At 42.0% G+C, this 23,964-nt stretch overlaps 2 protein-coding genes across 4 annotated transcripts in view; both read right to left on the bottom strand.

The window, feature by feature from the left end:
* sorcs2 (sortilin-related VPS10 domain containing receptor 2) overlaps nt 1–23,964 on the bottom strand; it is a 75,916-nt gene that overhangs the window by 10,974 nt on the left and 40,978 nt on the right. For both annotated transcript variants that reach the window (XM_077499084.1, XM_077499083.1), the window contains exons 3-12: nt 20,857–20,956; nt 6,320–6,484; nt 6,163–6,236; nt 5,960–6,024; nt 4,540–4,658; nt 4,029–4,118; nt 1,773–1,952; nt 1,392–1,538; nt 320–422; nt 128–204 (exon numbers count right to left, since the gene is read on the bottom strand). In XM_077499084.1, the coding sequence (XP_077355210.1) occupies nt 128–204; nt 320–422; nt 1,392–1,538; nt 1,773–1,952; nt 4,029–4,118; nt 4,540–4,658; nt 5,960–6,024; nt 6,163–6,236; nt 6,320–6,484; nt 20,857–20,956 (1,120 nt within the window). The remainder of the gene's footprint in view (nt 1–127; nt 205–319; nt 423–1,391; nt 1,539–1,772; nt 1,953–4,028; nt 4,119–4,539; nt 4,659–5,959; nt 6,025–6,162; nt 6,237–6,319; nt 6,485–20,856; nt 20,957–23,964) is intronic.
* Nucleotides 20,946–23,964, bottom strand: part of tada2b (transcriptional adaptor 2B) — a 52,460-nt gene continuing 49,441 nt past the window's right edge. For both annotated transcript variants that reach the window (XM_077499085.1, XM_077499086.1), the window contains one exon: nt 20,946–20,956. The gene's annotated coding sequence lies outside the window, so the exon portion shown is untranslated. The remainder of the gene's footprint in view (nt 20,957–23,964) is intronic.

Genomic DNA, 23,964 nt, shown 5'->3' with positions numbered 1-23,964 from the left:
CATTCAGTATAATAGCGAATTTAGCATTGTTTTGTTATTCACACAAGTATCCGTACTTCTAAGTACAGACCATGAGCACTTTTTCTGACTCTGCCGCTGAGTGCGTAGAGGACAGATGGCGATGTACCTGTCTCCACGTCTTCCCGCAGTCGGACGTGATGTACATTTCTTCCTTGTACTCCACCAGCTTGGAGCCAAGGTTACCTGAAGGAAAACAATTGCACATTCTATCAGGTTAAGGCTCAAAGGCAGCCTCAGAAGAAAAACAAGAAAATGAAGAACATCCTGTCACAGGTCGGGCAAAAAGTGCGAAACTCACCTGCTCCCATGATGAGACCCGGAGCGGAGTCTTTGGTGTGGACAGTACCGGACACGTAGGGGTTGTCTGCCCAGCGCAGGTGCAGGTGGAGGTGGCAGTCCGGCTAGAGAGACAGCATGTAATCAGTTACTATAGGGAATACGCTTTCATATGAGTTATGATGAGCTCAAGCTGAACTGAAATGCTGTGGAATGACTTGAATGGCTGAATTGTACACTCTAAAAACAGTTGTGTCAGAAAAGGATCGATTCACTTTGACCCAACTTTCTGTGTTGTTTTATACAAAATGACACAATTTTTTTGACCCAAGTAAACCTTACACTAAAAGACGAATTTATTGACTCCAAGTAGAGGATCGGTCCATTTTTGACCCATAGATGGGTTATTTTTGATCCAACTGTTTTTAGTGTAGAAGGGGAGACTTGGTAAATAGATCAAATTTCTTAAAGGGATACTTTACTTATTTAGCAATTTTTGGCAGTCAAACATTCATATTTTGCATATAATAAATTTGATATTTTCAGTATTTTTCATGTACAATCCTTTAAATACACATTTTGCAACTTGCTGTCGACTGAAAATGAAATCACAAGGGCTCAGGTAACCAATCACAGCTCAGCTGGTGAATGTCACATGACCAAACCTAGAAAAATTAATTATAGACAAAATATTAACTTTTTATTGCTATAATGGGCTAATTAAGTGAAGTATCCCTTTAATTTGGGAATTTTACTGTGAAAATGTGGGAATTTTGGGAACATTAATCGAATGGTTGGAATCCGTTGAGAAAATTGTTAAAATGTGTAAATATTACGGCAAAAATGTTGAATAATGAAAAACAAGCAAATTTTGTGAGTGAATAATTTTAAAACATTATTTAAATGTAATTTTAATTTTAAAATGAAGGAACGTGGAAAGCAGTTTCCAAGACATCTTGAATGAGCTAATGAAGTTGGAATGATTTTAATCAATTGGGAAACGTGGAAGGAGTAGAACGGCAAAAATTAGCATAATAATAATAATAAGAATAAAGATTTTTTGTTGCAGAATATCATAATGATGACGCTATTACCGCTTTGCAGGTGATGCTTTTGCCGTTCATATCAGTGGCCGGCGGGGTCAGGGGCTGCCAATCACGTCCTTTGTTGTAGGTGATGACAGTTCTCACCTTGCCGTCCACCCTCTGATTGGCCAGGAAGACACCTTTGATCCCACGGACCTGCATTTAAACCAAGTCCAGTGTACCATGCTGATTGCGGGGATACGTTGCAGATCTACCCGCAATAAGTGAAATTCGACAGTATCGAGAGAGATCATATGAATTTTTTTTTTAAATAGTTTTATCCAGATGCAGATTTTGGCACGTGCGACGTGTGCGGCCCGAGTACCTGTATACTATTTAAATGAATAAAAATAAAAATAAATCAATGGAACACCATACATTCCGTCTCACCTCTAGGATGTCTATGAGGACGGTCTCCTCGGGCTGCCGGGTGCTTCGGACGTTCTCCAGGACGATGGAGTAGTAGACCCCTCGTGTGTCCGACTGGTACAGGTTGTACGTGTCCGTCTGGTACCACTCCTGCAGAGCCAGGAAGACCTGCTGCTCGTCCGTGCTCACTATGTGAACATCCTGGAGATTAAAAAAAAACAAAAAAACAAAACACAAATACAAAAGTCAGAAATGAAACAAAAACTGATTACATATTTCGCTGAATGTGTTTACATAGATTGTTTACTTTTTACGTTACACAGTCCAGAGCAGCAAATCATATATGTTCTATAAACACAAAAACCTTGTTCTTGTGCGTTGTGCTTGTATTGTCATGAAAGCCACTTGAATGCCTGACAGCGTGTCAATGGCAGTGATTGGCTCAAAGTTGTTTACCCCCCCAAATACCACCTTCCCCTCGCTTCAAATACATCTCCCCGAGCGCCACATTCAATCAGTACACTTCAATAGTACTCAGGCTTGCGTGGCGGCATCAAACGCTCCCCCGCCGCCGCTCGCCCCCGTGTCGCGTCGGAGCCAGGCTCATTTATCGTCTTTGCGTAAGCGGCTGACACGCGACGCCATTCGATCGACACCGTGAATATTTCATGGCCGTGGCCGGTGGAAAAACACTCTGGCATCACTCTTGCATTCATCAAGCAAACACTTATTTAACTAAATGTTGTGAAATGAACTCATTTGCTAATCCGTCAATATTCCAAGTAGCGCTGTCACTATCGAATATTTTCAGAATCTATTCATCACATCCGTTTTAATTTTGCATTAAAGTGTATTACAAAAGAATCCCCCCCATTACTGTTTATTAACCAGTGATTGGTGGTTATTTTTGTTCTTAGTATTCATAGAGTGATTAATTCGTAGAGCTCTAATTCCAAGCCAAACCAAACTGTAATCGTCAATACGTCAACATCCTTTTAACCACGCTTCCGTTATGCTAAATTACATTTTGTCATCACTATTTTCTGCTTGACTTTGTTTGTCATGCTACGATTCTTTTCCCCCCTCGCTGCTGTTCAATAACCTGCCTGATGTAAAATGGCAAACTGAAGGACCCCCCTTCTAAAACAGTGCCTGATGTAAAATAAACAAACTGCGCAGCAAACTATTGCTTGCATAAACGTAGCAATAACAAGGAATTTACAAGAAGAGGAACATATAATCACGGGCCTATAGTCACCTGAGCGCTACACAGCCAGCCCTCAGTATTGGCACAGAGCCAGAAGAGAGAAAGGCTTGGCGAATGGTGTGCAAGGAAGTTAGCATACCTGCTAAGTGTATATTTACTTGTTTACTGCAGGAGAAAAAGAGTTGGCTCGGCCCCAGCAGTCCCAGGGAAGAAACACTTTGCGGTGCGTCAGCGAATTGGGCGTACGTCATTGATATTACACATATATACGAGTGTTTTGGTTTTTCTGTCCTTTCAGCGTTCAATAAATTATCAAGCAGTGCATCGGCGACTGCGGTTCCCTATCCCACATGCGAGGGCATTACACTCAATCAGTGTACTGTTGTTGTAGCAACTTTTGGCTTGTTCCTTCTTGGGTAACAGGGAGCACTGTCCACAACATCAGCGTGTGCCACGCGCCTGTGCAGCATCCTTGGATCAATGTGATCAATACGGCAAACGCAGCCAGCGTGGAAGCTGCCCAGTTGAAGAGTTGAGATCGAATGAAATCTCACGAAAGTCAGTGCCTTCGCTCCCAACCTGACTCAGAACTCATAAAATCGCCAAAGCTCTGTAAATCCACTGCGTCATGCCACTCTTTGTTATGAGGGCTGCAGTTTTCTGCCAATGTTCAACACTAAAAAAGTGAAAAACGTACTGTTTTTTTTTTTTCTGGGTTTGAAACTTTTGGGACTGGAATGCAAGTACATTTTTTCCACAACCCCAGATACCAGTACATGCTTATACAATGTGATCCATTTACATACTTTTGCATGCCCTCGTGTATAATACACCTGCCTGATTTTGGATGGGGAAAAAAAGTGCTCCACTCAAGAAATTACTAGCGGCCGTATCATTAGCCTAATAGGATACTTGCCCATCATACTTGAATGGAAAAAAAAATAAAAAAAAATTCAACCTTTGCAGATCACAAAGACCTGGATGACTGAGGAGGACAATGCAATTTTATTTAGAAAGGAAGTTAAAAATGATGTTGGCAATTATGCTATTAGGTTTTGTACTTCCATTACCTTTGGCAAAGCATACTTGGGAAACTTCATCTGGACAAACTCGTTGCGTCGATACGACACATAGTGCTTGGTGCGATTCCCTGTGGTCACCTGGGAAACAACATAAAAAGTTATTTGGATAATAAATACAGTACCTGTACATTAGCACTATTGTGAAGGGATTCAACAACAATATATCGAGCCATTATCACATTCAAATAGGATTGTGTTGTAGACAAGGCGACATTATTCCCAATACTGTGTAGTAATTGGAGCTGCAGGAAGTTGCAACAGTCTCTGTGTGACACAAACGCACACTACAGATATATTAAAAAAAAAACATAGTGGCTTGCTAATATTTGCACTGCAGTTTTCACTGTGGATGTTAGTAAATAATTAATCACAGAGGACGAAATCAGCAGACTTTTTCTTTTGACAAATTATCATCTTTATTCCAGACATTTTTAGATGTTGCATTTGTCTGGGTTCCACCCAGCAAAGTGTGAGTTATTGTTTTTGTCGTGTGCTTTACCTTGACAAAAATGTAGTCGCCCTGCACCGACAGAGAGTTGTGGTCGATTTTACCCAAGAACTGAGCCGTCACCATTTTGTCGGAGCAGTTCTGGATCAGGCAGGTAACGTACAGGTAACCTGCAAGGACATGTTCCAAAAATGTTGGAATTGAAACCTTGCTGTGTCCAAGTTAACCACTATATCCAGTAGATATCAAACTACCATTAACACTTTTTTTTTTGGATCCAGCACTTAAGAGGATAATTTATGAAAAGTCCTGTACTCAACATGGTATGAGGAAAGGGTCGTTCAAAGTTTTTTGAGTGTGTTAGGTGTGCGTTTCCAGCTGGTGGCTTCCACATGTTTGTCTTACTATCTTAGTGGGGACATCCCATTGACTTGATGCATTTCCTAGTCCCTTACCTTAACCTTAACCATCACAACCGATTGCCCATCCCTACCGGTAAACCTAACCCCAATCAAAATCCAATTCAAACGTAAACTCTAAAACCAAGTCTGAAAGATGTCTGAACTTGTGGTCCCACCAAAATGTCCCCCTCACAAGGACAAGTCGGTCCACACAATGATAGTTAAATCCTCTCATTGCACATCATCAGTCTCCTTAACGAGGATTCCGGCTCCACAGACTCTCAGCTAGCCTCCAGCAGCTCACACAAGTTCCAGTCATCAATCGGCTACCCTCTGTCCCGCCCTGGAGAGCTGGCACGGGTCCCGCGCCTCGGCCTCAACTGTATTCCTTTGCAGCGTGCCACCGTTTAACCTTGGCCAAGCCATTTGTGACAAGGAGGGCACGGGGCAAACAGATCGGTTTGGCACGCCAGGTTGCACCGGCGCGGAGAGGGTACCATGTGGCGCCGCCTCTCCCCAGAAAACGAGCTCTCGCGCCTGGGCAGCTGGCCCAGACGGAACGGCCACTAGCCGTCAGCCTCCACCAACAAAGGTAGGCCTTTTGCGTATTTATTTTCCTGATAACTTTTTCGTCTTGCCTCTGAACCTTCCCGCTTCTTATTTTTACGAGTCCAGATGGGATGCTGGAGTGCTGCCGTCTCAGGTTTATTTACCAAGATTACGGATTAGGATACACAAAGCAGATGAGGTCCGCTTGTGGTTGAGAAATCTAAAACATGCTCACACACACGCACACTTCTACCACACGACCTCTAACACACGCAATTGGCTGTGTTGCCCCCAGGAGGGGAGTTAGGAGGGGAGTTAAGCGCTAACCGGTCCATCTGTTAGTCAGCTGATATTGCTATCTACACTGGCTCTTGTCGCCCTCAGCATTATTCCGGCGTGACGCTTTGTGCGCACAACAAGGTCAAGTACGGCTGCAATGCCGGCAGCCTAAGAAGCAAGAGGGAAAATGTACATCCTGGCTTTTGTTAATTCAACAGCAAAAAAAAAAAAGGCCACTATACCTCCACTTGTGTCCTGCATCTCCATGTGCACTAGATCAGGATCCACATCCACATTTGCTACAGACCTGGGACACCCAAACACACACAAAATGAATGAATATAGGAAGAAATCCTTATGGTAGGTGTCTCACACACACACACACATGCAGTCATCTCTGCAGTCCAGAATAAAAAATTCAGAAAAAAAAGCCGATTAAACTGACCAGAATACTCTGTCCTTGGTCACCCGCTCCTGAAGCAATGTCCACTTACGGCCCAAATCTGTGGAGGCAAACAGCTGGCGGCACAAGAGAGAGGAGCGCATATAGAAGTCGGAACTTTTGCATTCAATGGAACTCATGAGACCGTCCGGTCCCTCACCCGTCCATCCTTGCAGTAGGCCAGGAGCTTCTCCTCCTCCTTGGGGTGGAAGACGAGCGTGTCCGGGGTGAAGAAGATGGTCTGCCGCTGGAAAGAGGAACCCTCGTCGGTGCTGATGAAGAGTATCTGGTCCCGTTCGTTCACTGAGGAGCCCACCAGAACCACCTGACAATTCACAGGAAACACAAGAGATACAGTCGATGAATTTGTCGAGATACGAGAAGTTGATGAATTTTTTTTCTTTGCCTTTTTTCTTTCGAGTGCAGACATGAGACACGAACTCTGTACGGTGACTCAACTCAACACACTTCACAATAAGCAGCCATTTGTAAAACAGTGAACAAAGACACTGTGGGGCCTATTCACTAAAGGTTTGCGTCGCATTTGCACGGCGCTAACCAGTAAAAATGGAGCAAACCGGGAGCGCCTAATTCACTAAACACGCGCAAATGGGGAAATCCGTCACTAAGTGCGCCACGATGCGCCGGTGTAATTTGCGCGTATGTAAATTAGGTCATTTGCATACATTTTTCCTCTGAGGGCCACATACAGAAAAATAGAAAGCTGCAAGGGCCACTTTGATTTTTTTTTTTTTTTAGTTATTTATTAAACATGGTAAAAAAAAAAATCAATGAAGCAATTATAAATTGTTGATATAATGTACAGTTACTTATTGAAAACTGCTAACAGTCACAAAGCAAAGAGTGACCCTTGTGTGCCACAATAATAGATATGCCTCTCCACTGAGCAGCAGCTGAATCCCAACTTGACATTCTGAACCACAACAAGAACAATCGGTAATAAACTGACCACACCATTTAATTTAATGTGATATTTTCACAAATTGGACCTTGACACTAAGCAACAAGTGGATGAAATTATTTTTATTTCTGAAACTGAATCATTAGCTGCAAATTTGTGTCTTTGCGTAGCTAGAAATGTTTAAAATCCACCCTCTTTTTTTTTTTTTTTTTTTTTAAACAGCATTGAAAAATTATTTTTAGTATTTACCGCGGGCCGGGAAAAAATGTATGGCAGGCCGCAAATGGGCCCCGGGCCGTAGTTTGGACACCCCTGCCCTAGATGGAGCGTGTGACAAAAACTACGGCAATAATACTGTATGTTTTTATAAGGTACAACATTAGCCAAGTAGCTGAGCTAACTCGCTAATTAGATAGCCAGTTTTATCTATCCATCTATCTATCCATCTATCTCACTCCTCAAGCGACATGAGACACATGGCGGGCAAAGTGAGCGCCGCCGCTGCATGTTGCGCGACACACGTGACGTGAGGCCAACGTGTCCGACACCTTGTCCCTGCGAGGTGTCAAACGCAAAGTGCCGCTCTTGAGGCCCACTTTGACTACAGCACAAGTGCATTAGCCGCCCGCACTTTGTGCATTAAACATATTGGCTCGCCCCGCACCTGTGAGCCGAAGGCATGGGACCTTGAACTTCTCACTCGTTGTTTCTCCTTCCTGATGTCCTGATGACTTCTTCTGCGATATCCCGCCGCAGAGGTGCCTTTTTAATTACATTTGCTCTGTCGTCGAATGAGAGGGAGGAGCGCAACGCTCCGGGCTATTAATCCAGATTTAATTACGAGTTGGGAATCGCAAACAAACGTCTCTCGGTGCATAATAAAAAGCGATTTTGCTTCAGTGTGAACAGCGCATTAAGACCTTTAAAGACAACATTTGCGCAAGACGGTTGTTTGCTTTCGTTCAGCGAGGCAATGAAGCGCTAAGGAAACAACGTGATGCCTTATTGGTTCAACAAGTAGTTAGTGTATGAGTAATACTGTGAACATCAGTTTATCATTTGCTTTACTTATTCATTGCCAGCAGTTTTCGACTTTCCTTTTTTGCGAGTCGTAGAACATTCTAAAATGTGTAAACTAAACTAATAACCAATTAATAAACAAACAATGCACCGACGACATCTGGAATATAGTTACAGCCATCTTAAACAAAACATCCACCATGAGAATATTTGATTTCAACTAGCTTTCTAAAGCTATACAAGCCACCTGTGTACCTGCCTCCTCATTTACATATGAGCTCGTTACATGTAGCGCTTTTAACCCGAGGGTCAATTGGCCCTCTGGAGAACTCTCGGGACCAAATGAAGGGCGTGCCAAGTACAGTGGCGTCGCATGTCATCGCCGGGTAGAATTTGACAAAAACACGGCAGGCTTAATTGCCACAGAAAAAGGTTTTGATCCTGTCTGATCTCGGGAAAGCAAAACCCATTAGCTCGGTGGCTTCTCAACAGCGCTGCTGGGCACTTGCGTGCGGAGGTAGGCCTAATTGATTTGAACAGGTATGGAGTATTTAATGGCTCTGGCTGTCAGTGTTAGGGCAGACATGACAGAGAGTAGATTATTATTTGAAAAGTCATTTCACAAAATAATTAAACCGCTCTTTTGTGGTTTCATTTGAAATACTGGGGGAAAAAATAGAAACCTAGTAATGGGCCCTTCCAGAAAACAGTGGCTAGTAACGTAAAATAAAATACATTATATTCACCAGAAATGCTGGTTATGAAATGTATTGTTTATACATTAGAGTATACAGACCGCAACGTCCAAGTTCTGCCCCATCCAGCCAATCAGAGGATGGAAAAATTATAGATGGGATTTTTCTAATTAAACAAAATATGCGGTTAGATTAAAGAAGGATCAACCAGTCTTTCATTACAACTTCTGTTCACAGGGAAGTCTTTTGATCTGGGGGACATCCATAAAGAGAGCGCTTACTCTAATGCTAATTAAATAGACGCATCATCAAAAAGTCATTACAGAAGATCGGCCTCCAAGCACTCGTTCGCGATTTCGGCTGATTCCAAATTCCTGTCACTCATCTGATCGGAGAGTCTTTCGTCATTGCCTTTTAAACAGTGGGTATAAAAATATAAAATAAAAAATCAACACACGCTTGTTCCAGTATCCGGTTTTTGACATTAAGATAAACTTCCACCAATAACATGACCAATACACTGTCCAACTCAAATGAGAGAAAAAAAAAAGAGGGGGGAAGGGGGAGTAAAATCAAACAGCTGAGATAAAGTGGTTGCATAAGTGTGAACACCCTCTTATAATTGACTGTGTTCAGAATGACCCAATCACATTCAAACACCATTTAAAGTGCCCCTCTGATTAATCCCGATAAAGTTCAGATGTTCTAGTAGGCTCTTTAGTTCTCAAGGTCATTAGTTTAGAGATTATTTGCCTTGGTCTCATTATTTTTAATATAAATTGTCATGTGCTGAAGGTTGGATCCCAAAGCACATAAGCAAATAAGATTTTAACTCTTTATTTACACAACTTGACTAAACGAAAAACAACGAGAATGCATCGAGAAACTACGAGACGCCAAGCCCCCTTGGGATGTGGAGCTGCACAGAGGAACAGTGGTAATAATCCGAAAAACACACACACTTCTCAGACAGCTTATAAAGACCGTGAATCGATCTGATTGGTTGTGGCTAGACATGTGGGTAACAGAACTGACAGAACTGATTGCCTGTTGATCAGAAAAAGAGATGAAAGATTCTTGACCTCACAGTCATTACCCAAACATAACCCTGGCGTGACCCAGTCATGAGTCAAGACCCAAACATTACCCCTGCATGACCCTAGTCATGACATAAACAAAACTTCCATTCTGCAATTGGCCGGCAACCAGTCCAGGGTGTACCCTGCCAACTGCCTGATGCCGGCTGGGACAGGCTCCAGCGCCCCCACAACCCTTGTTGAGGAGTAAGCGGTCACGAAGATGGATGGATGGATGGAACTTGCATTTGAACAGTGGTGAGTAGACCTTTTATACCTGTACCTCCTTCCTCAATTTCTTCACATCGGAATAACATGTGGATTGTGCTGTAATGGACGCCCGTGTTTTAATAAAGCGCGGACTTGACCTCCAGCTAGCTGGCGGCTTATTAGAGGACCGACGGGAGGGCGAGAGGGAGAGGCCGACGGCAAGTAGAGGAGGAGGAGAGGAATGTGACAGCGGCATAATGCCCGCCACTTCATTTGAGATACGAGAGCCTGAGAGACAGAGAGGAAGATGAGGGCGGGGGCAGACAGGAAGCAGACTGTGGCTGAGACGGCATCATCTGCCTCAGGGTCATTTTTCATTACACTGCCAGGCACTGACTTCATCATTCATATGTTGACACATTCACCGGCTACTACGGTATTATACCTTTCCAAAGACAAAAAAGCAGCATTTGTATTAGAGCTGAACAATTAATTGCCATTCAAATTGACAATGTAAGTAAGTAGAATGCAGTTTTTCATTAATTGATTGCTCAAGTTAGTTAAAAAATAATGGGAAGAAGACCTCGAAAAAATTATTGCATATTAAATTGCAGACGTAATATTGAGTGAAAAAAAGGGGGGGGGGATAAATAATAGATAAATAAATGACTAAATAAATAGATAAATAAATGACTAAATAAATAAATAAATGACAAAATCTATAAATAAATATATAAATAAATGGCTAAATAGATACATAAATAAATGACTAAATAAATAAATAAATAAATGACTAAATAAATAAATAAATGACTAAATATAAAAATAAATGACGAAATAAATAGATACATAAATAGATAAATAAATGACTAAATAAATAAATGACTAAATATATAAATAAATGACTAAATAAATAGATAAATAAATGACTAAATAAATAAATAAATGATTAAAAGTGAAAATAAAAATGGATTTATTTCCATTTATATTAATTTTTTTAGATATAATTTTCGAATTATATTTTTTTATATTCATTTTTATTTTCACTTTTAGTCATTTATTTATTTATTTAGTCATTTATTTATTTCGAATTTTGGCAGTTTTGGTCCTCCATAAAGTCAAGGTGCCATTGTACTTGCTGTAACGCTCTCGAATGTGGGAAAGGAGGATCAGAATCATGTGGCAATGTAATGAATGTTCTTGTATTAACGCAAAAAAGGCACACACAAACTTCGGGCTCACAACCAGCTGCTCCTGAGCGTTTAACGGCAGGGGGTCGCCGTCATATAGGCCTACACACACACACACAAACACACACACGTACAAGTGCTTATTTGCATAAACACACACGGACTAACCACTGCCTGTCAGCGAGCGAACATAATCACACTTGTGCAACCTACACACACACGCAAGGAGGAGGAAATGATAATGATCAAAGCAGCCATCCCACTGAGTTTGTGCAAAAATGTGAAGCCAGGGGGGTTGGGCGGATGGGGGTTCGTGAAACAAATCTCTTAGGGTCACATTTTTTGGGGCTTGGTTGCTGCGTTGAATAATGTATGCGATTTGCGGACGGTCGGGTTCGCACGAGGCTGATGAAAACACGCAAAAAAAAAAAAAAAAAAAAAAAAAAAAAAAAAAAACAAGCGCGAGGTTTTGTTCAAAGGACAGGAGGAAGATGGAAATTATTCATGACTAAAGGAATACATTATGAACCCCAAGTAAACAAAGACAGTGACAGCCAGGCCTCAAATGAGCCTCCAAATATGGAGGGCTGCATATCAGAAAACACTGTTTCTGCTTGATAAGGATAAAGCGACACAGATTTGAGACAAAAGCAGGCTTTTTTAACCAGCACAACATTTTGCTCATTTGGCTAAATTAGCATCAAGACTGCGCAAAGCACCCGAAAGCACAATTATTTAAAATTTTGTCATGCTTAAGGGGTTAGGGATTATTTTCCCATAAGATAAACGTCGATGGCGCTGGTGTGTAAACAAACATCCCAACAGTCTCCACGGGGGATGAGTGGTGATATATGGGTTTAATTGGCATCTTAAATTTAAACATGCATTGAACTCCAGTTAGTGCCAGGGATGCACAGGGATGTTTTTTTGCACAATTTATTTTTTCAACAATTCTATTGATGTATCTCCAACGTGGTTAAAAAAAACAAAACAAAACAAAACAAAAAGAAAAAACATACATACAGCGAGTGAGTCCACATAATGTAGCTATATTTAGTGTCCGTCTATTTAAACCGTTGAACCCTCCTTTCTATGTTTCAAAATTGAATGATTGAGCCTTGCGTTCAATTATTTGTCATCCCTGTGCTGAGGGGGGGCAAAGTGGTTCACGTCAAGTTCACCTCTGGCTGCCATCACGGCCACTCTCGATACACACGACCTCTCTCAAACAGCCTTGTCGCTCCTGAAATATTGAACATAACACAGCCACCGCTTGCCCTTAAAAGCACCCCCCCCACACACACACACACACAAACAAACAGTGGCACCCGCTAAGTGATTTTCTGAGCTATACATGAACCAACAACTTAAAATTGCATCTAACCAGCACATACTGTACTACTTCCATTAAAAAAAAAAGTCACGTATGTCTATTTATGCACCACTCAGACAACATGTGTCACACGAGGCCACTTCTCAGATCTCGTTATCATCATCATCACTTCGAGTGGCGGCACTTTCAGGCACCGCAAAGTGTCCCGGCTCAGAGGTGGCGAGAAGTTCTCCGGCGGAATGTCAATCGTCCCCGTCGAGATACCCGCAGAGGAAAGCTGAAGGTCGAGCGTGTCTCACTACTTTCTACTTTTCAAACAATAGCTCCATTAAGCCCTTTTCACACTGCATTTAGTAGGGTGCAGCGCGCCGTCGTCAAATGCAGTCATCGTGTATGTGTTGAGGGGCAGGCACCACGTAATGGAGGGTTGCTGTGTGAAAAGGTTTTTTCATGTTTCTATATGTCTTTCTGACAAAAAGACAAATGATTTTGTGTGCAGACATTTTTTGGTTGTTATTTCACATTGTACATAATTAAGAGAGAAAATTCATGTAAGTTTTTACGTTTTTCAAAGAAATTTTTTATATACTGTATTTGTTAAAACTGACATAGCACAAAATCAGCCCTCCGTGACTCCATTTTGTGCTTCAAATTTGTTTAGCAAGAAACTACCACGCACAAGAAAAACAACCAATTAGAGGCAAACAGCGCGACTGACGAGGTGTCACTCGTTTTGCTGAAAGGTGGAGAAACATCCACATGCAAAAAACACCAACAACTGGGCATACAGTAAGATGGGCAGCTAAGAGTATTCAGACCCAATGCGCAGCGTCGTTTAAAGGGATACTTCACTTATTTAGCCCATTATAGCAATAAAAAGTTAATATTTTGTCTCTAATTAAGTTGATACTTTCATTATTTTTCACATACAATTAGTACCTTTAAAAACACATTTTGCAACTTGCTGTCGACTGAAAATGACATCACAAGGACTCAGATAACCAATCACCAGCTCACCTGTTTTCTAGATTTGGTCATGTGACATTCACAAGCTGAGCTGTGATTGGTTACCTGAGTCCTTGTGATGTCATTTTCAGTCGACAGCAAGTTGAAAATGTGTTTTTAAAGGTAGTAATTGGACATGAAAAATAATGAAAATATCAAATTTATTATAGGCAAAATATTAATGTTTGACTGCCAAAAATGGCTAAATAAGTGAAGTATCTCTTTAAATTTAACAGCACACAATTGAATTCAAATCGGGACAAAAGTCACAGCACACATCGGAGTAATAGTAGCAAAATAAATGTGTGGCATATGGAAAAAAAAGGGCATCTATTCTAGTATTTTGACAGACAACAGCCATATGGAGGCAGCAGGATGCTGTCAGTGATAGCAACGCCTCTGCCAATCATCTCTAAGCAGAAGCGGCGAGCCTAATTAGACTGTCAGGCTGCCTGCGGAGGAGCCGCCAGCTAGTTCACATGTACAAGCAATCAATCAGTCAAATCAATCAATCAGATACTTTTAAAAAGGCGATGTAATCAGACAGAGAGCTTTCACACTCTACAGATGTGATGAAATGGATAAAAACTGGGAGTCAGCCCACACCTGCCACCATTTAAAGTGCCTCTGATTAACCCCATATAAACCTCTGATGTTCTAGAAGTCTTTCGGTGATTTTTGTTTTTTTCAGTTTTCAGGTCACAGGCAGCTAAGCCTCCCTGGACGTAACCTAGTAACTAGGTCAAAATGCACCCTAAAAACAGTTGGGTCTAAGTTAACAAAATTATGGATCAGAAATGGACCAAGCAACTTTATGGGTCAATTTGACCCAACTTTCTGGGTTGTTTTGTACAAAATGGCCCCATTTTTTTAACCAAGTAGAGGATCCAACCCAACCTTATGGGTTGTTGTTGTTACAAAAGGACCTTTTTTTGTGCAAAACAACTCAAATTGACCCAAGGAGAAGATCTGATCCAACTTTCTGGGTCGTTTCAATTGGGCCATTTTTTTTATTTATTTTTTTAAACCCAAAGTTGGGTCAAATTGACCCAAGTTAGAGTAGCTGTCCATTTTTGACCCATAATTGTGTTATTTTTGACCCAACTGTTTTTAGAGTCTGATCAGAAGCATTTATGCTATAGTTGTTTGTGTTTTTACCGCACGTACAGAATGTACCGACAAGCACAGCAGCCATGAAAAGATGCAAATGTACACTCCACACTTGCAGGTAAACTACTACATATTCATAAATGCAAAGCAAAGCCTTGTAATCACGCATTGTTTGCATGTGCTGTCGACAACCAGCCACAGAGTCAGACAATATTACGAGCTAAATGCCGTGAAGTGAATTAAACGAATACCCTCGTTGAGCAAAAATGGATTCTTCTTTTTCTTTTTTACAAACCGACGTCTGCAGTTGCGCGCAGCTGGCGGAATAGCGAGCAGCCGGCAGCTGCGAGCTGCTCATTATTTGGCTCGTTGGAGGGAGGCCGAGCTGGTTTTTATCCGAGGAGACAGTCAGGTGAAGGCTTGAAGAGTTTGAATCATGCTAACAAAGCCTCATGGTGACATTTGGAGCTCCATGTCTTACTTGTTACTTTTTAGACTCATGTTAGAATGAGGTCATGTTTGTCCTTTCTACGTTTTAAAAAATGCAGAAAGCACCTGAATCTTTCATGATACGTAGATTTGCTTCCAAAACAATTTGGAAAATAGTCCCATCTGTGAAACATCAAAGCTTCTCTCGTTTAAATTGTAGCCTATGAAATGAAAATAGATACATATATCAAAATAAAGATGAAGTGCTTATTGTATGTGCTAATCATGCGTGCATATTGAAATAAATGAACATTTTTTTATTCAAGCCTCGAGATAAGGAGCGGCAAAAGAAAAAAAAAAAAAAAAGTCTTTCATCCCTGATTTGTCTTGGCTTGGCAGCTCATTTATTGGCCTCCTGAGCCATCTATCAAAGCATTCAAGTGTGTTGATTGGGTGAAGAGAGCAAAAATCCATTTGAGGCCAACTTGTATTTGATTTAAACAAAAATCTTCCTCCCTCCTTCTTGATTTCCATTCGCGTCCGCAAGTTTGGTGACCTGAAGTGTGTTTGGCGGAGGAACACAAATGATGCCTCCCTGCCGGCGAGTCCGAGGTTAAAGCGCCAATTACCCGCCGTTAACGAAGCCTCATTAGCCTCGGCACAGTTTTCTGTCTCGCGGCTCTGACTCCTCTTTATTATCCCTCAACTCTGAGCGACCTCACAGAGCGCTCCGCTAAAAATACATAAATAGCTTGCGTTCGTTCATTCAGCTGATAAGGCTGTCTTATTTAAAAAAAAAAAAAAAAAAAAAAAAAAAAAAAAAAAAAAAAAAAACGTGACTCGGGATTCTGCGACGCTCACTCCATCTGGGATCGCTTTGTGGCTACGAGAGGGCCATTACATGCCGCGCCATTGGCTTCGGCCACTTCAGTGCCTTTTAGTGAGCAGACGACAAAAAAAAGGGTAATTAGGTGACGGGCGACAAGAGGACGCCGTGTTGTCCGTAAAGGCTCAGCAAGCATGAAATGAGCCCTTCAGAAGCTATCAGCTTGTTTGTTATTGTTGATGGAATGCTGATTGATTCAACGCGGCTTGCTTGGCTATTAGGAAGACGTGATTGCTCTGAGGAAAGCGGATTCTTCCTTGTGTTTTGAAACTGCAGCGATGTGGCACGGTCGCTCAGTTCAAATGAAGGAAATAAATGCAGTCGGCTTCACGTCTCCCCCTTTCGACGGACAGATTCACTATTAAATGTACAGATTTATTTATTCATACTTCTGGCAATTTTCAGCAATATTAAAATAATAAAAGGCTTGCAATATTTCAGTGGATTTGTAATGAATCCAGAATGTATGGCATTTTTGCCTATTTAATTGCATTACAGAAAATAATGGACTTTATCACAATATTCTAATTTTCTGAGACAGTCCTGTACATGCACTGTGATGCATTTTTTTGTTTTATTTTAGTGGTTAATACTTAAAGCTAGCCTGCACAGGATTTTATTTTATTGTTTACTCTATTGTTTAATACTTTAATACACAGTATTTTATTTTAATGCTTTAATGCTACATGCCAATTGGTTGGTTTAAGCACACAGTGGTGTTGTTTGTTCACTTCTAATAAAGGATTTATTGTTTATTTTCTATTTTTTTACTATGGTATCGAAATGGCATCGAGAATCGTGGAATTTCAATGGTATCGGCATCGACTACTAAATTTCTGGTATCGTGATATCCCTAATCATAGGAGATGAATTTGATATCCAAATGGCTAAAGAACACCCCTATTGCTAATATCTGAAGGCCTTAAGCAGAAAAGATTGAAATGACAACCCAAAGGCTGAAATCTGACGGTGGTACGAAATGAAATGAATAGACTATTAGGAATACATTAATACAATTTCATAGAACAAATATTTGAATCTAGTAGATTTAGGTCAGAACAGCCCACCACTGCTAATTTCCACTAATGCAACAACGTCGCTTCCTTCATTTGTCCTCTGCCAGCGCACAGACACAACTCTCCTCCGTCACCTCTTCATCGCCTGTCTGCCTCCTCCCCTTACCCGTCACCGCGCTCTGCTCTTCAAAAGGCCGAGGATGACAAGACCGCTCGACGGGCGTGACGCTGACAGTTTGCCGTCAGGAGTGGAGTGCGTCTGAATGATGTCGGTGTGCCTGCGGCATGTTTGTGTGCCAAGGTGGCCAAGTGGGAACATGGCAGAGGATGTTGGGGGGTGGGGGTGTTGGGGGGGAGGGGGCATGTTGTCAAAAATAAAAAGCTGGTCAGTGTGATAGCCTCGGTTGGACTCGAAGAGAAAGGCATTTTCAAGACACCTGTCAAACTTTGGCACGGGTGTCAAACTCAAGGTCCACGGGCTAAATCCATCCCCAGCCGCTCAACGTGCAGACTGGAAAATGACTAGCCACTTAACAGCTAGTGGCTAACCTGAGGCAACAACAAACAAATACACTCACCTTTAAAAGCCACACGTGAGGATGTAAGTAATAAAAATGATATCTTAATTATTAAATCATATAATCCCATACATCCATCAATCGAGCCACAAAAACGCTCACCCACTTACAGACTTCCAAAATGCTCGGAAACAACGGCGACACCCGAGGAGATTGGCATGGACGCAGGTTGGGCCGACACGTCTGTTACCACGGCAACCGCATTGCTCAATCGCGTGCGCGTGTAATGCAAGTCAGGGACCTCAAAAGCCTCTCCGAGCTAAAAGGAGTCTACGGCTCCTAACATCCCATTTAAAGGCAAACACAAACACACATACACTCACTCTATATATAGCTGATAATAAAAATAATCTTCACTTTAACATACCCTACTTCCTTTCCACTTGGAATATCTTGTACTTGAAGGCCACCTCCGGTTGGCCCGAATCTATGTCGTGCAGGTCCAATGTCTAATTCAATGGCAGGCAAATGTATCAATTTATATGCAGACACACACACACCAGAAGAAAAAGATCAATTTTACAGTTGTAGATTTTGCCTTTTTATCACTGGCGCTCTTCCCGTCACACTCGCACACGCTTTCTCGCCACCACATTGAGAGAGGCCGGCTGGAGTGAAAATTAGACTGATGGCAGAGGGCTAGCTGTGAGTAGACATTCTGTTCATGTAGGACACTTTGTATTCCGTTTTACACTGCAAAAAAATAGAGTTAAACAAGGGGGGTGTCATGTTTCAGTTTTGGGGGGGTTGGGTTTTGGTTTAGTTTGGGGTGTTTATGTTGTCTGTTGTCGCCCCTAGTCTCGTCATAGTTAACCTCGTCCAACAGTGTGTCTACTTGGTTCCAGTCAATAAAGTTATTCTCATTCCGGTTTGTCTCTCGGTCTTGCTCTTCCGCCAATGGGCCCACCTCCCCTCATCCACTCGCTCCACAGACCATCATGACAGGGGGGGAAGTCATGAAAGGACTAAACTAATTTAAGCAAATTGAGAGAATTTGAACAAGTAAACATAGCTATTTATTTAGATATTTATATTTTAGTATTTATTTATACATTTTATGATGTAGTTATTAAAACACCAAAGATTTTTGAGATTTTAAAGCTACCTGCTGAGATAAGAGAAATTATTTGTACTAGTTTGAAGTCACAGTAGCTGGCATACCACAAGGCTCAATTTGCAATCCACTGTTATTTGTAATTAACATGATCCCTTTAACGCCCATTTCACATGTAGCATACACTTTGCAACAAACAAACTTAGCAACATTGGTCATTGTCATGTGCAGTCCCACTACAAAACAATGTTACGCTGCATCGATGCACTCATGCAAGTATGCAAATGAGGTGAACATACAAACGCCTTTTAACGCGACGCTCTTGCCTCCAGAGGAAGTCATCAGTCGGTCTTTCCCGTCTCTCGTCATTCGTCAATGCAATCGTTCAGTTTTGTCACACACACGCGCACGCAACACACATGCTAATCGCTTGTGTTCAATCAATTTCCATCCCTCATTTGCATTTGTCGGGGAAGGGCGAGAGGAAAGCGTGTCTCTTCATTCAGTTTGACACTCAAGACTTGCTCACGTACGCTTCCTGCGCTCGCGCTTGAGCGCGGGCCACTTTTCAACCTTGACAAATGCGCTCGGCAAAGTCAAGGTATTCATCACGTCGAGCCCACTGGCGGATCTAAATATGTCAATAAGATAGCAACCACTGTCACTTTTATCTCTAGTCGGGTCGAGGAAGGAATCTGACATGTTGTAAAGGCACACAGCTCCCATGAGCTCCTTTATATATGGATCCGGTCCAGACTTGAAATTCAGACACTTGGAATAGTTAGCCACCACTGCCACTACAGTCCTGGTTTGATATCCGTCAAGCATATAATTCGACAGATTAACAAAGAACTCTTCTTCTTCGTCAATGCATAGGGCAACAATTACATCTGAGTCAAGTCTCCCCTCCAGGGTGAGCCATCACAAGTTGTCTATTGATCCACACGATGGATGTGTGTCAAGCCGATCTATTTGCGGCCCTCTGGGCCTCCAGCGTGTCACAGGAGGACAACAATAATGCAATTGAGGGTGAACGTGAGGTCAAAGATAATATGTCATAATCTGCATTGTGTGAAGCTGCCATATTAAGTAATGGACGGATAGATAATGTTATTGTGGAACCGTTTTTTTTGTTCTAGAGAACAATCACAATGCAACGTGAGTCTTGTTGGGCACTCTTGATTTTGTCCTCCTCCACCTCTGAATGCCATCTTGTGTGACGCACACACATGACAGCCTTTCATCGATTAGCCGTCAACGCCATATTGCTGCTCGTACCCCAGCCTCTCACATGATTTATTTGCCCTTGGACAGAAAGTGAAATGCATTGGTCCAATTTGGTCACAGAGCTGTCAAAAACAGTCAATTAATCAACAAGTAATCCATCGTCAAATTAGTCAACAACTATTTTAATTTATTATTATTATTATTATTATTATTATTATTATTATTATTATGGAGCCTTTTTTTTTTACATTTAAAATAGTTAAAATCCTGTGATTTCAGCATATCAACAGCAATTGTTCACTAATTTCTGTAGTCCTTGATGAAAGAAAACTGATTATCTTCGGTGTGTAATCAAAATAAGACATTAGCTGTTTTTACTTTGAACGACCAAACCGGTATCATAGTACAACACCAATTCCCCTTAAAAAAACAACAACAACAAAAAAACTATACAAATACGAAGTACGAAATAAACATCAATCACTGGTTAATAAACAGTAATCAGGAGGGAGAATGTTTTTGTAATACACTTTAATGCAAAATTAAAATGAATCCAATTAATCGATTGGATAATCGATAGATTACTCGTTTCTAAAAATATTCAGTAGTGACAGCACATCTATCGGGGACCAATCACATCTACAACTAGATTAAGTGCAATTTCTAGAAATTGCGTGGGAATGCTGAAAGCTGAATGCTAAGATTTGAAAGCATGTGGAATGCTTAAGAAGTACATTGAGAGATAAATTATGAAATTATGACCTCCTGGTTATTGGACAATGCACTTTACCAACTGTGCCAACGAGCACAGTTGGTAAAGTGCACGAGCTGAAGCATTCCCACAATCATTGACAATTGGCACATAAATAAGGAGGACATATTATCCTGATTCGGCTTTGTAACACAGTGGTTCTCAAACATTTTGGGTACCCATGACGACGCCTACCTTCTTCTTGTTGGTCGGGCAGATGTAGAAGCTGCTCACCACAACGGTGGTCCCCGGCATCAAGTTGAGTTTTGTGTAGGTGGTGCCATAATCGGTGGACCTGCAACGTGAGCAAACATCTGGCTTAAAGAGCTACAAGTTCAAACATAAAATGAATCTCATTGTTCAAAACCATTGTAAAGAGGCCAACAATCCCTTTGTTCATCATACTACTCAATCAGCTGATAAAATCGCGCTGGCAGTCGAATGTTGGCGAGCGCCCCAGTCTGCCAGCAACAAATGAGGATTACCATGGATTACTTTAAACTGAGGTATCAATAGGAGAATGGGAGTGTATTTCCATTTCGCACTCCAAAACCCGGAGGCGAGGGGATGTGGCGGAGTTAAATAGAGCCGTGCCCGGAAGGCCTTGATGAAAGAAAATGAGCTCGCACATGAAACCTGGTTAAGGACGAGATGATTTTACTCGTTCGCACGGCGAGACGTGAATGCCTTAATACGAGACTTGCGGACGTGACGCCGTCCCCGCAAGAGAAGAGCTCCATTCACCTCTGAGCACAATGATGGCTTTTAGTCTCTCACTGGTCGGCAATTTTAGCCATTAGGAAGCCTCAACAAAGTCATTTTAGTCTATAATGTATAATAATCAGGTAAATATTAGGAAGAAAGAAAAGCATCATAAAAAGACGCTGCTGACAACGAGGGTTACAAAGGAGGGTGGATTCAGTGAGTCATTTAGAATTGTTGACGCCTCTAATAAGAGTGATTAAGAGTCATCCTATAACAGAAATGATAATGATAATGATGATGGGTTCTTTTTAAGCCATGTGGCTCAAATAGACGGAACTAGACAATCACGGACGAATTACAGACAGCCACTGACCCTTGCACACTTAACGACTGTCACAGCCAGTCAGTCACACCCACCTATTTAAGACCCCGCAATCACTCTTCCGCCCCCTTATCGTTCTCCCAGGAAACCTCTCTCAGTCTTCTGTCCTGACCATGAGTTCAGCCTTGGCGGTTTTGGGTGTGGGTTCTGTTACATTAGGACTCTTAATAATTACATACGTGACTTGAGCTGGGTCGTTTTGTCGCTGTGACCTGGGCAGGGATGCAACCAAGACAGTCTAAGATTAGGAACCATAATGGACAGATTAGACCTTCTTCCATATTCAGCACAACAGGACCCACAGCTGTGTACTTGATCTTTCTGTCGTCCAGCAAATAGTTCAACTTAGAATATGCAGTCTTCGGGTTGTTATCTGTATTACATAACCTGAACCAAAACCCCTCCTAAATCTTCAAAAGCTCATTATCTGGACTTTCAAGTTAACTGCGTAGCTACTCACCCACTGGGCTTGTCACAGTGATATTAAAAGTTATTTCCAAGTATTGCTTTGGTTCGCTGTACTGCCCTTAGTTTTTACACACGGCCATGACACTTACTTGCTGCAACAACAAAAATATATCGGGTAATGTCACATCAGCTGTTTCATTTTACTGAACCACAAACAACATGGCGCTATTTCCAAGAAAGCAGCTCCACTTTATTTAAATCCAGTGTGGGGATTTCTTTTGAAAGTGCTTGAAATGCAAAATTAATGTGTGCGAAGTGAGGTACAAATGCAACACTGCGATTGCCATTAGGCTTCCATTTTTGTGTCATTATTCCATTCGGGAATGTCTCTTCAAGAGCGCTAAAACGATGAGAATCAAGCCTGAGGATAAAAAGAGCGAGCAGCTGAAATCAAAACGGCATGAAAAACGGAAAGAGAAAAGTTGTTGTGCTCTTGTGTCTGCGCGTGTGCGTGATACGCCGAGGGCCAAACCGCCGTTTTTTTTCCCTCTCTCTCTTCTTCTTCTCTTTCACTTGAGAAAGAGAGAGAAATACGGATGCACTTTAGGGAGACGACAGGCGCTGATTCAGAGTGTAATGTCCTCATACAGAACGTCAAGGTCGCTCATGCGAGAGCCAGCAGACGACGGCCAAAAACGACAAGTCGGGTCCTGTCAGTAGAAATCAGGCCTGACATTTGATAAGGTTGCAAAGTGCTACCTTGACTTACTTGACTGGAATGACTTGAAACGCCTTAAATCCAAAATTCAGGGTTTCCCCCAGCGCGTTATAGGCCTGGCGGGCCACATGTCATTCGTCGTCTCAACCCCAATGAAGAATATTTTTTGGGCGGGATTTCTTTCCCAGTCCACCCATGATCACCTGCAAAGCGCATCATGGGCTGTGGTGCTCCTTGCCCACATGTGAGGGAATCACCCTCCCTGACATCCTTTGCTTCCCAGGCTATTGTTTACTGAGCTTGATTGTGGGATTCCCAAAAGCATTTGTGTCAGCATTAGTTCAGTTTACATGATAACGCTCCTCGTATTTCTCATTGAGGAAGTGACGAATTAGCAGCCGAGTAGTGCTTTTGTTTTGACTCACAGCGGCAAAGGTAATTGCTCAGGCTAAAAAAAAAAACAAAAAAAAAAAAAAAAAAACAAAAAAAAAAAAAAATTGTGTTGGTGCCACTTTACTCTCGTTCCAGTGACGGATTGGCCTCACGACAGCTCTTTGCACTGGAAGAAATACCCTCACAGGCGCCGCGCGACAGTCAATCTGTCCTCACCGCGTCCCGCCAGAGACATAAACGAAGCGAGTGACTGATCGGCGCACGTTCATCTTTCACTTCGCACCAAACATTTGGCATGTTTATGTACGCTTTGAACGTGTGAATTTGGACTCTGGCGTTGGCGTGCGCAAAGTCGCCCGCGAGGAGATAAAAAAGGAGCAACCAAACTTGGCCGGCAATTCCCCGAGCTGAAGACTGTCATGTTTCGATTTTGGTTTAGTTTTGGGTGTTTATGTTGTCTTTTTTTCCGGTTTTGTCTCCCCTAGTCTCATCATAGTTAACCTCATCCACCTGTGTATCTGTAAAGATGCTAAGCTGTGTTTAGTAGTGTCTACGTCTGGTCAAGTGTCTCTACGTCTGGTCAAGTTTCTCAACGTCTGGTCAAGTTTCTCACCGTCAACTCAAGTGTCTCACCACTTCCAAGCCAAGTGTCTCTCCACGTCCAGCCCTAGTCTGCCCACGTCCTGCCAAGTCTGTC

The sequence above is a fragment of the Festucalex cinctus genome, chromosome 16, assembly GCF_051991245.1.
Source record: "Festucalex cinctus isolate MCC-2025b chromosome 16, RoL_Fcin_1.0, whole genome shotgun sequence".
Taxonomy (NCBI): Eukaryota; Metazoa; Chordata; class Actinopteri; order Syngnathiformes; family Syngnathidae; genus Festucalex; species Festucalex cinctus.
Note: the sequence above shows the minus strand (reverse complement) of the source record. Positions and strands in the feature narration are given on the sequence as shown.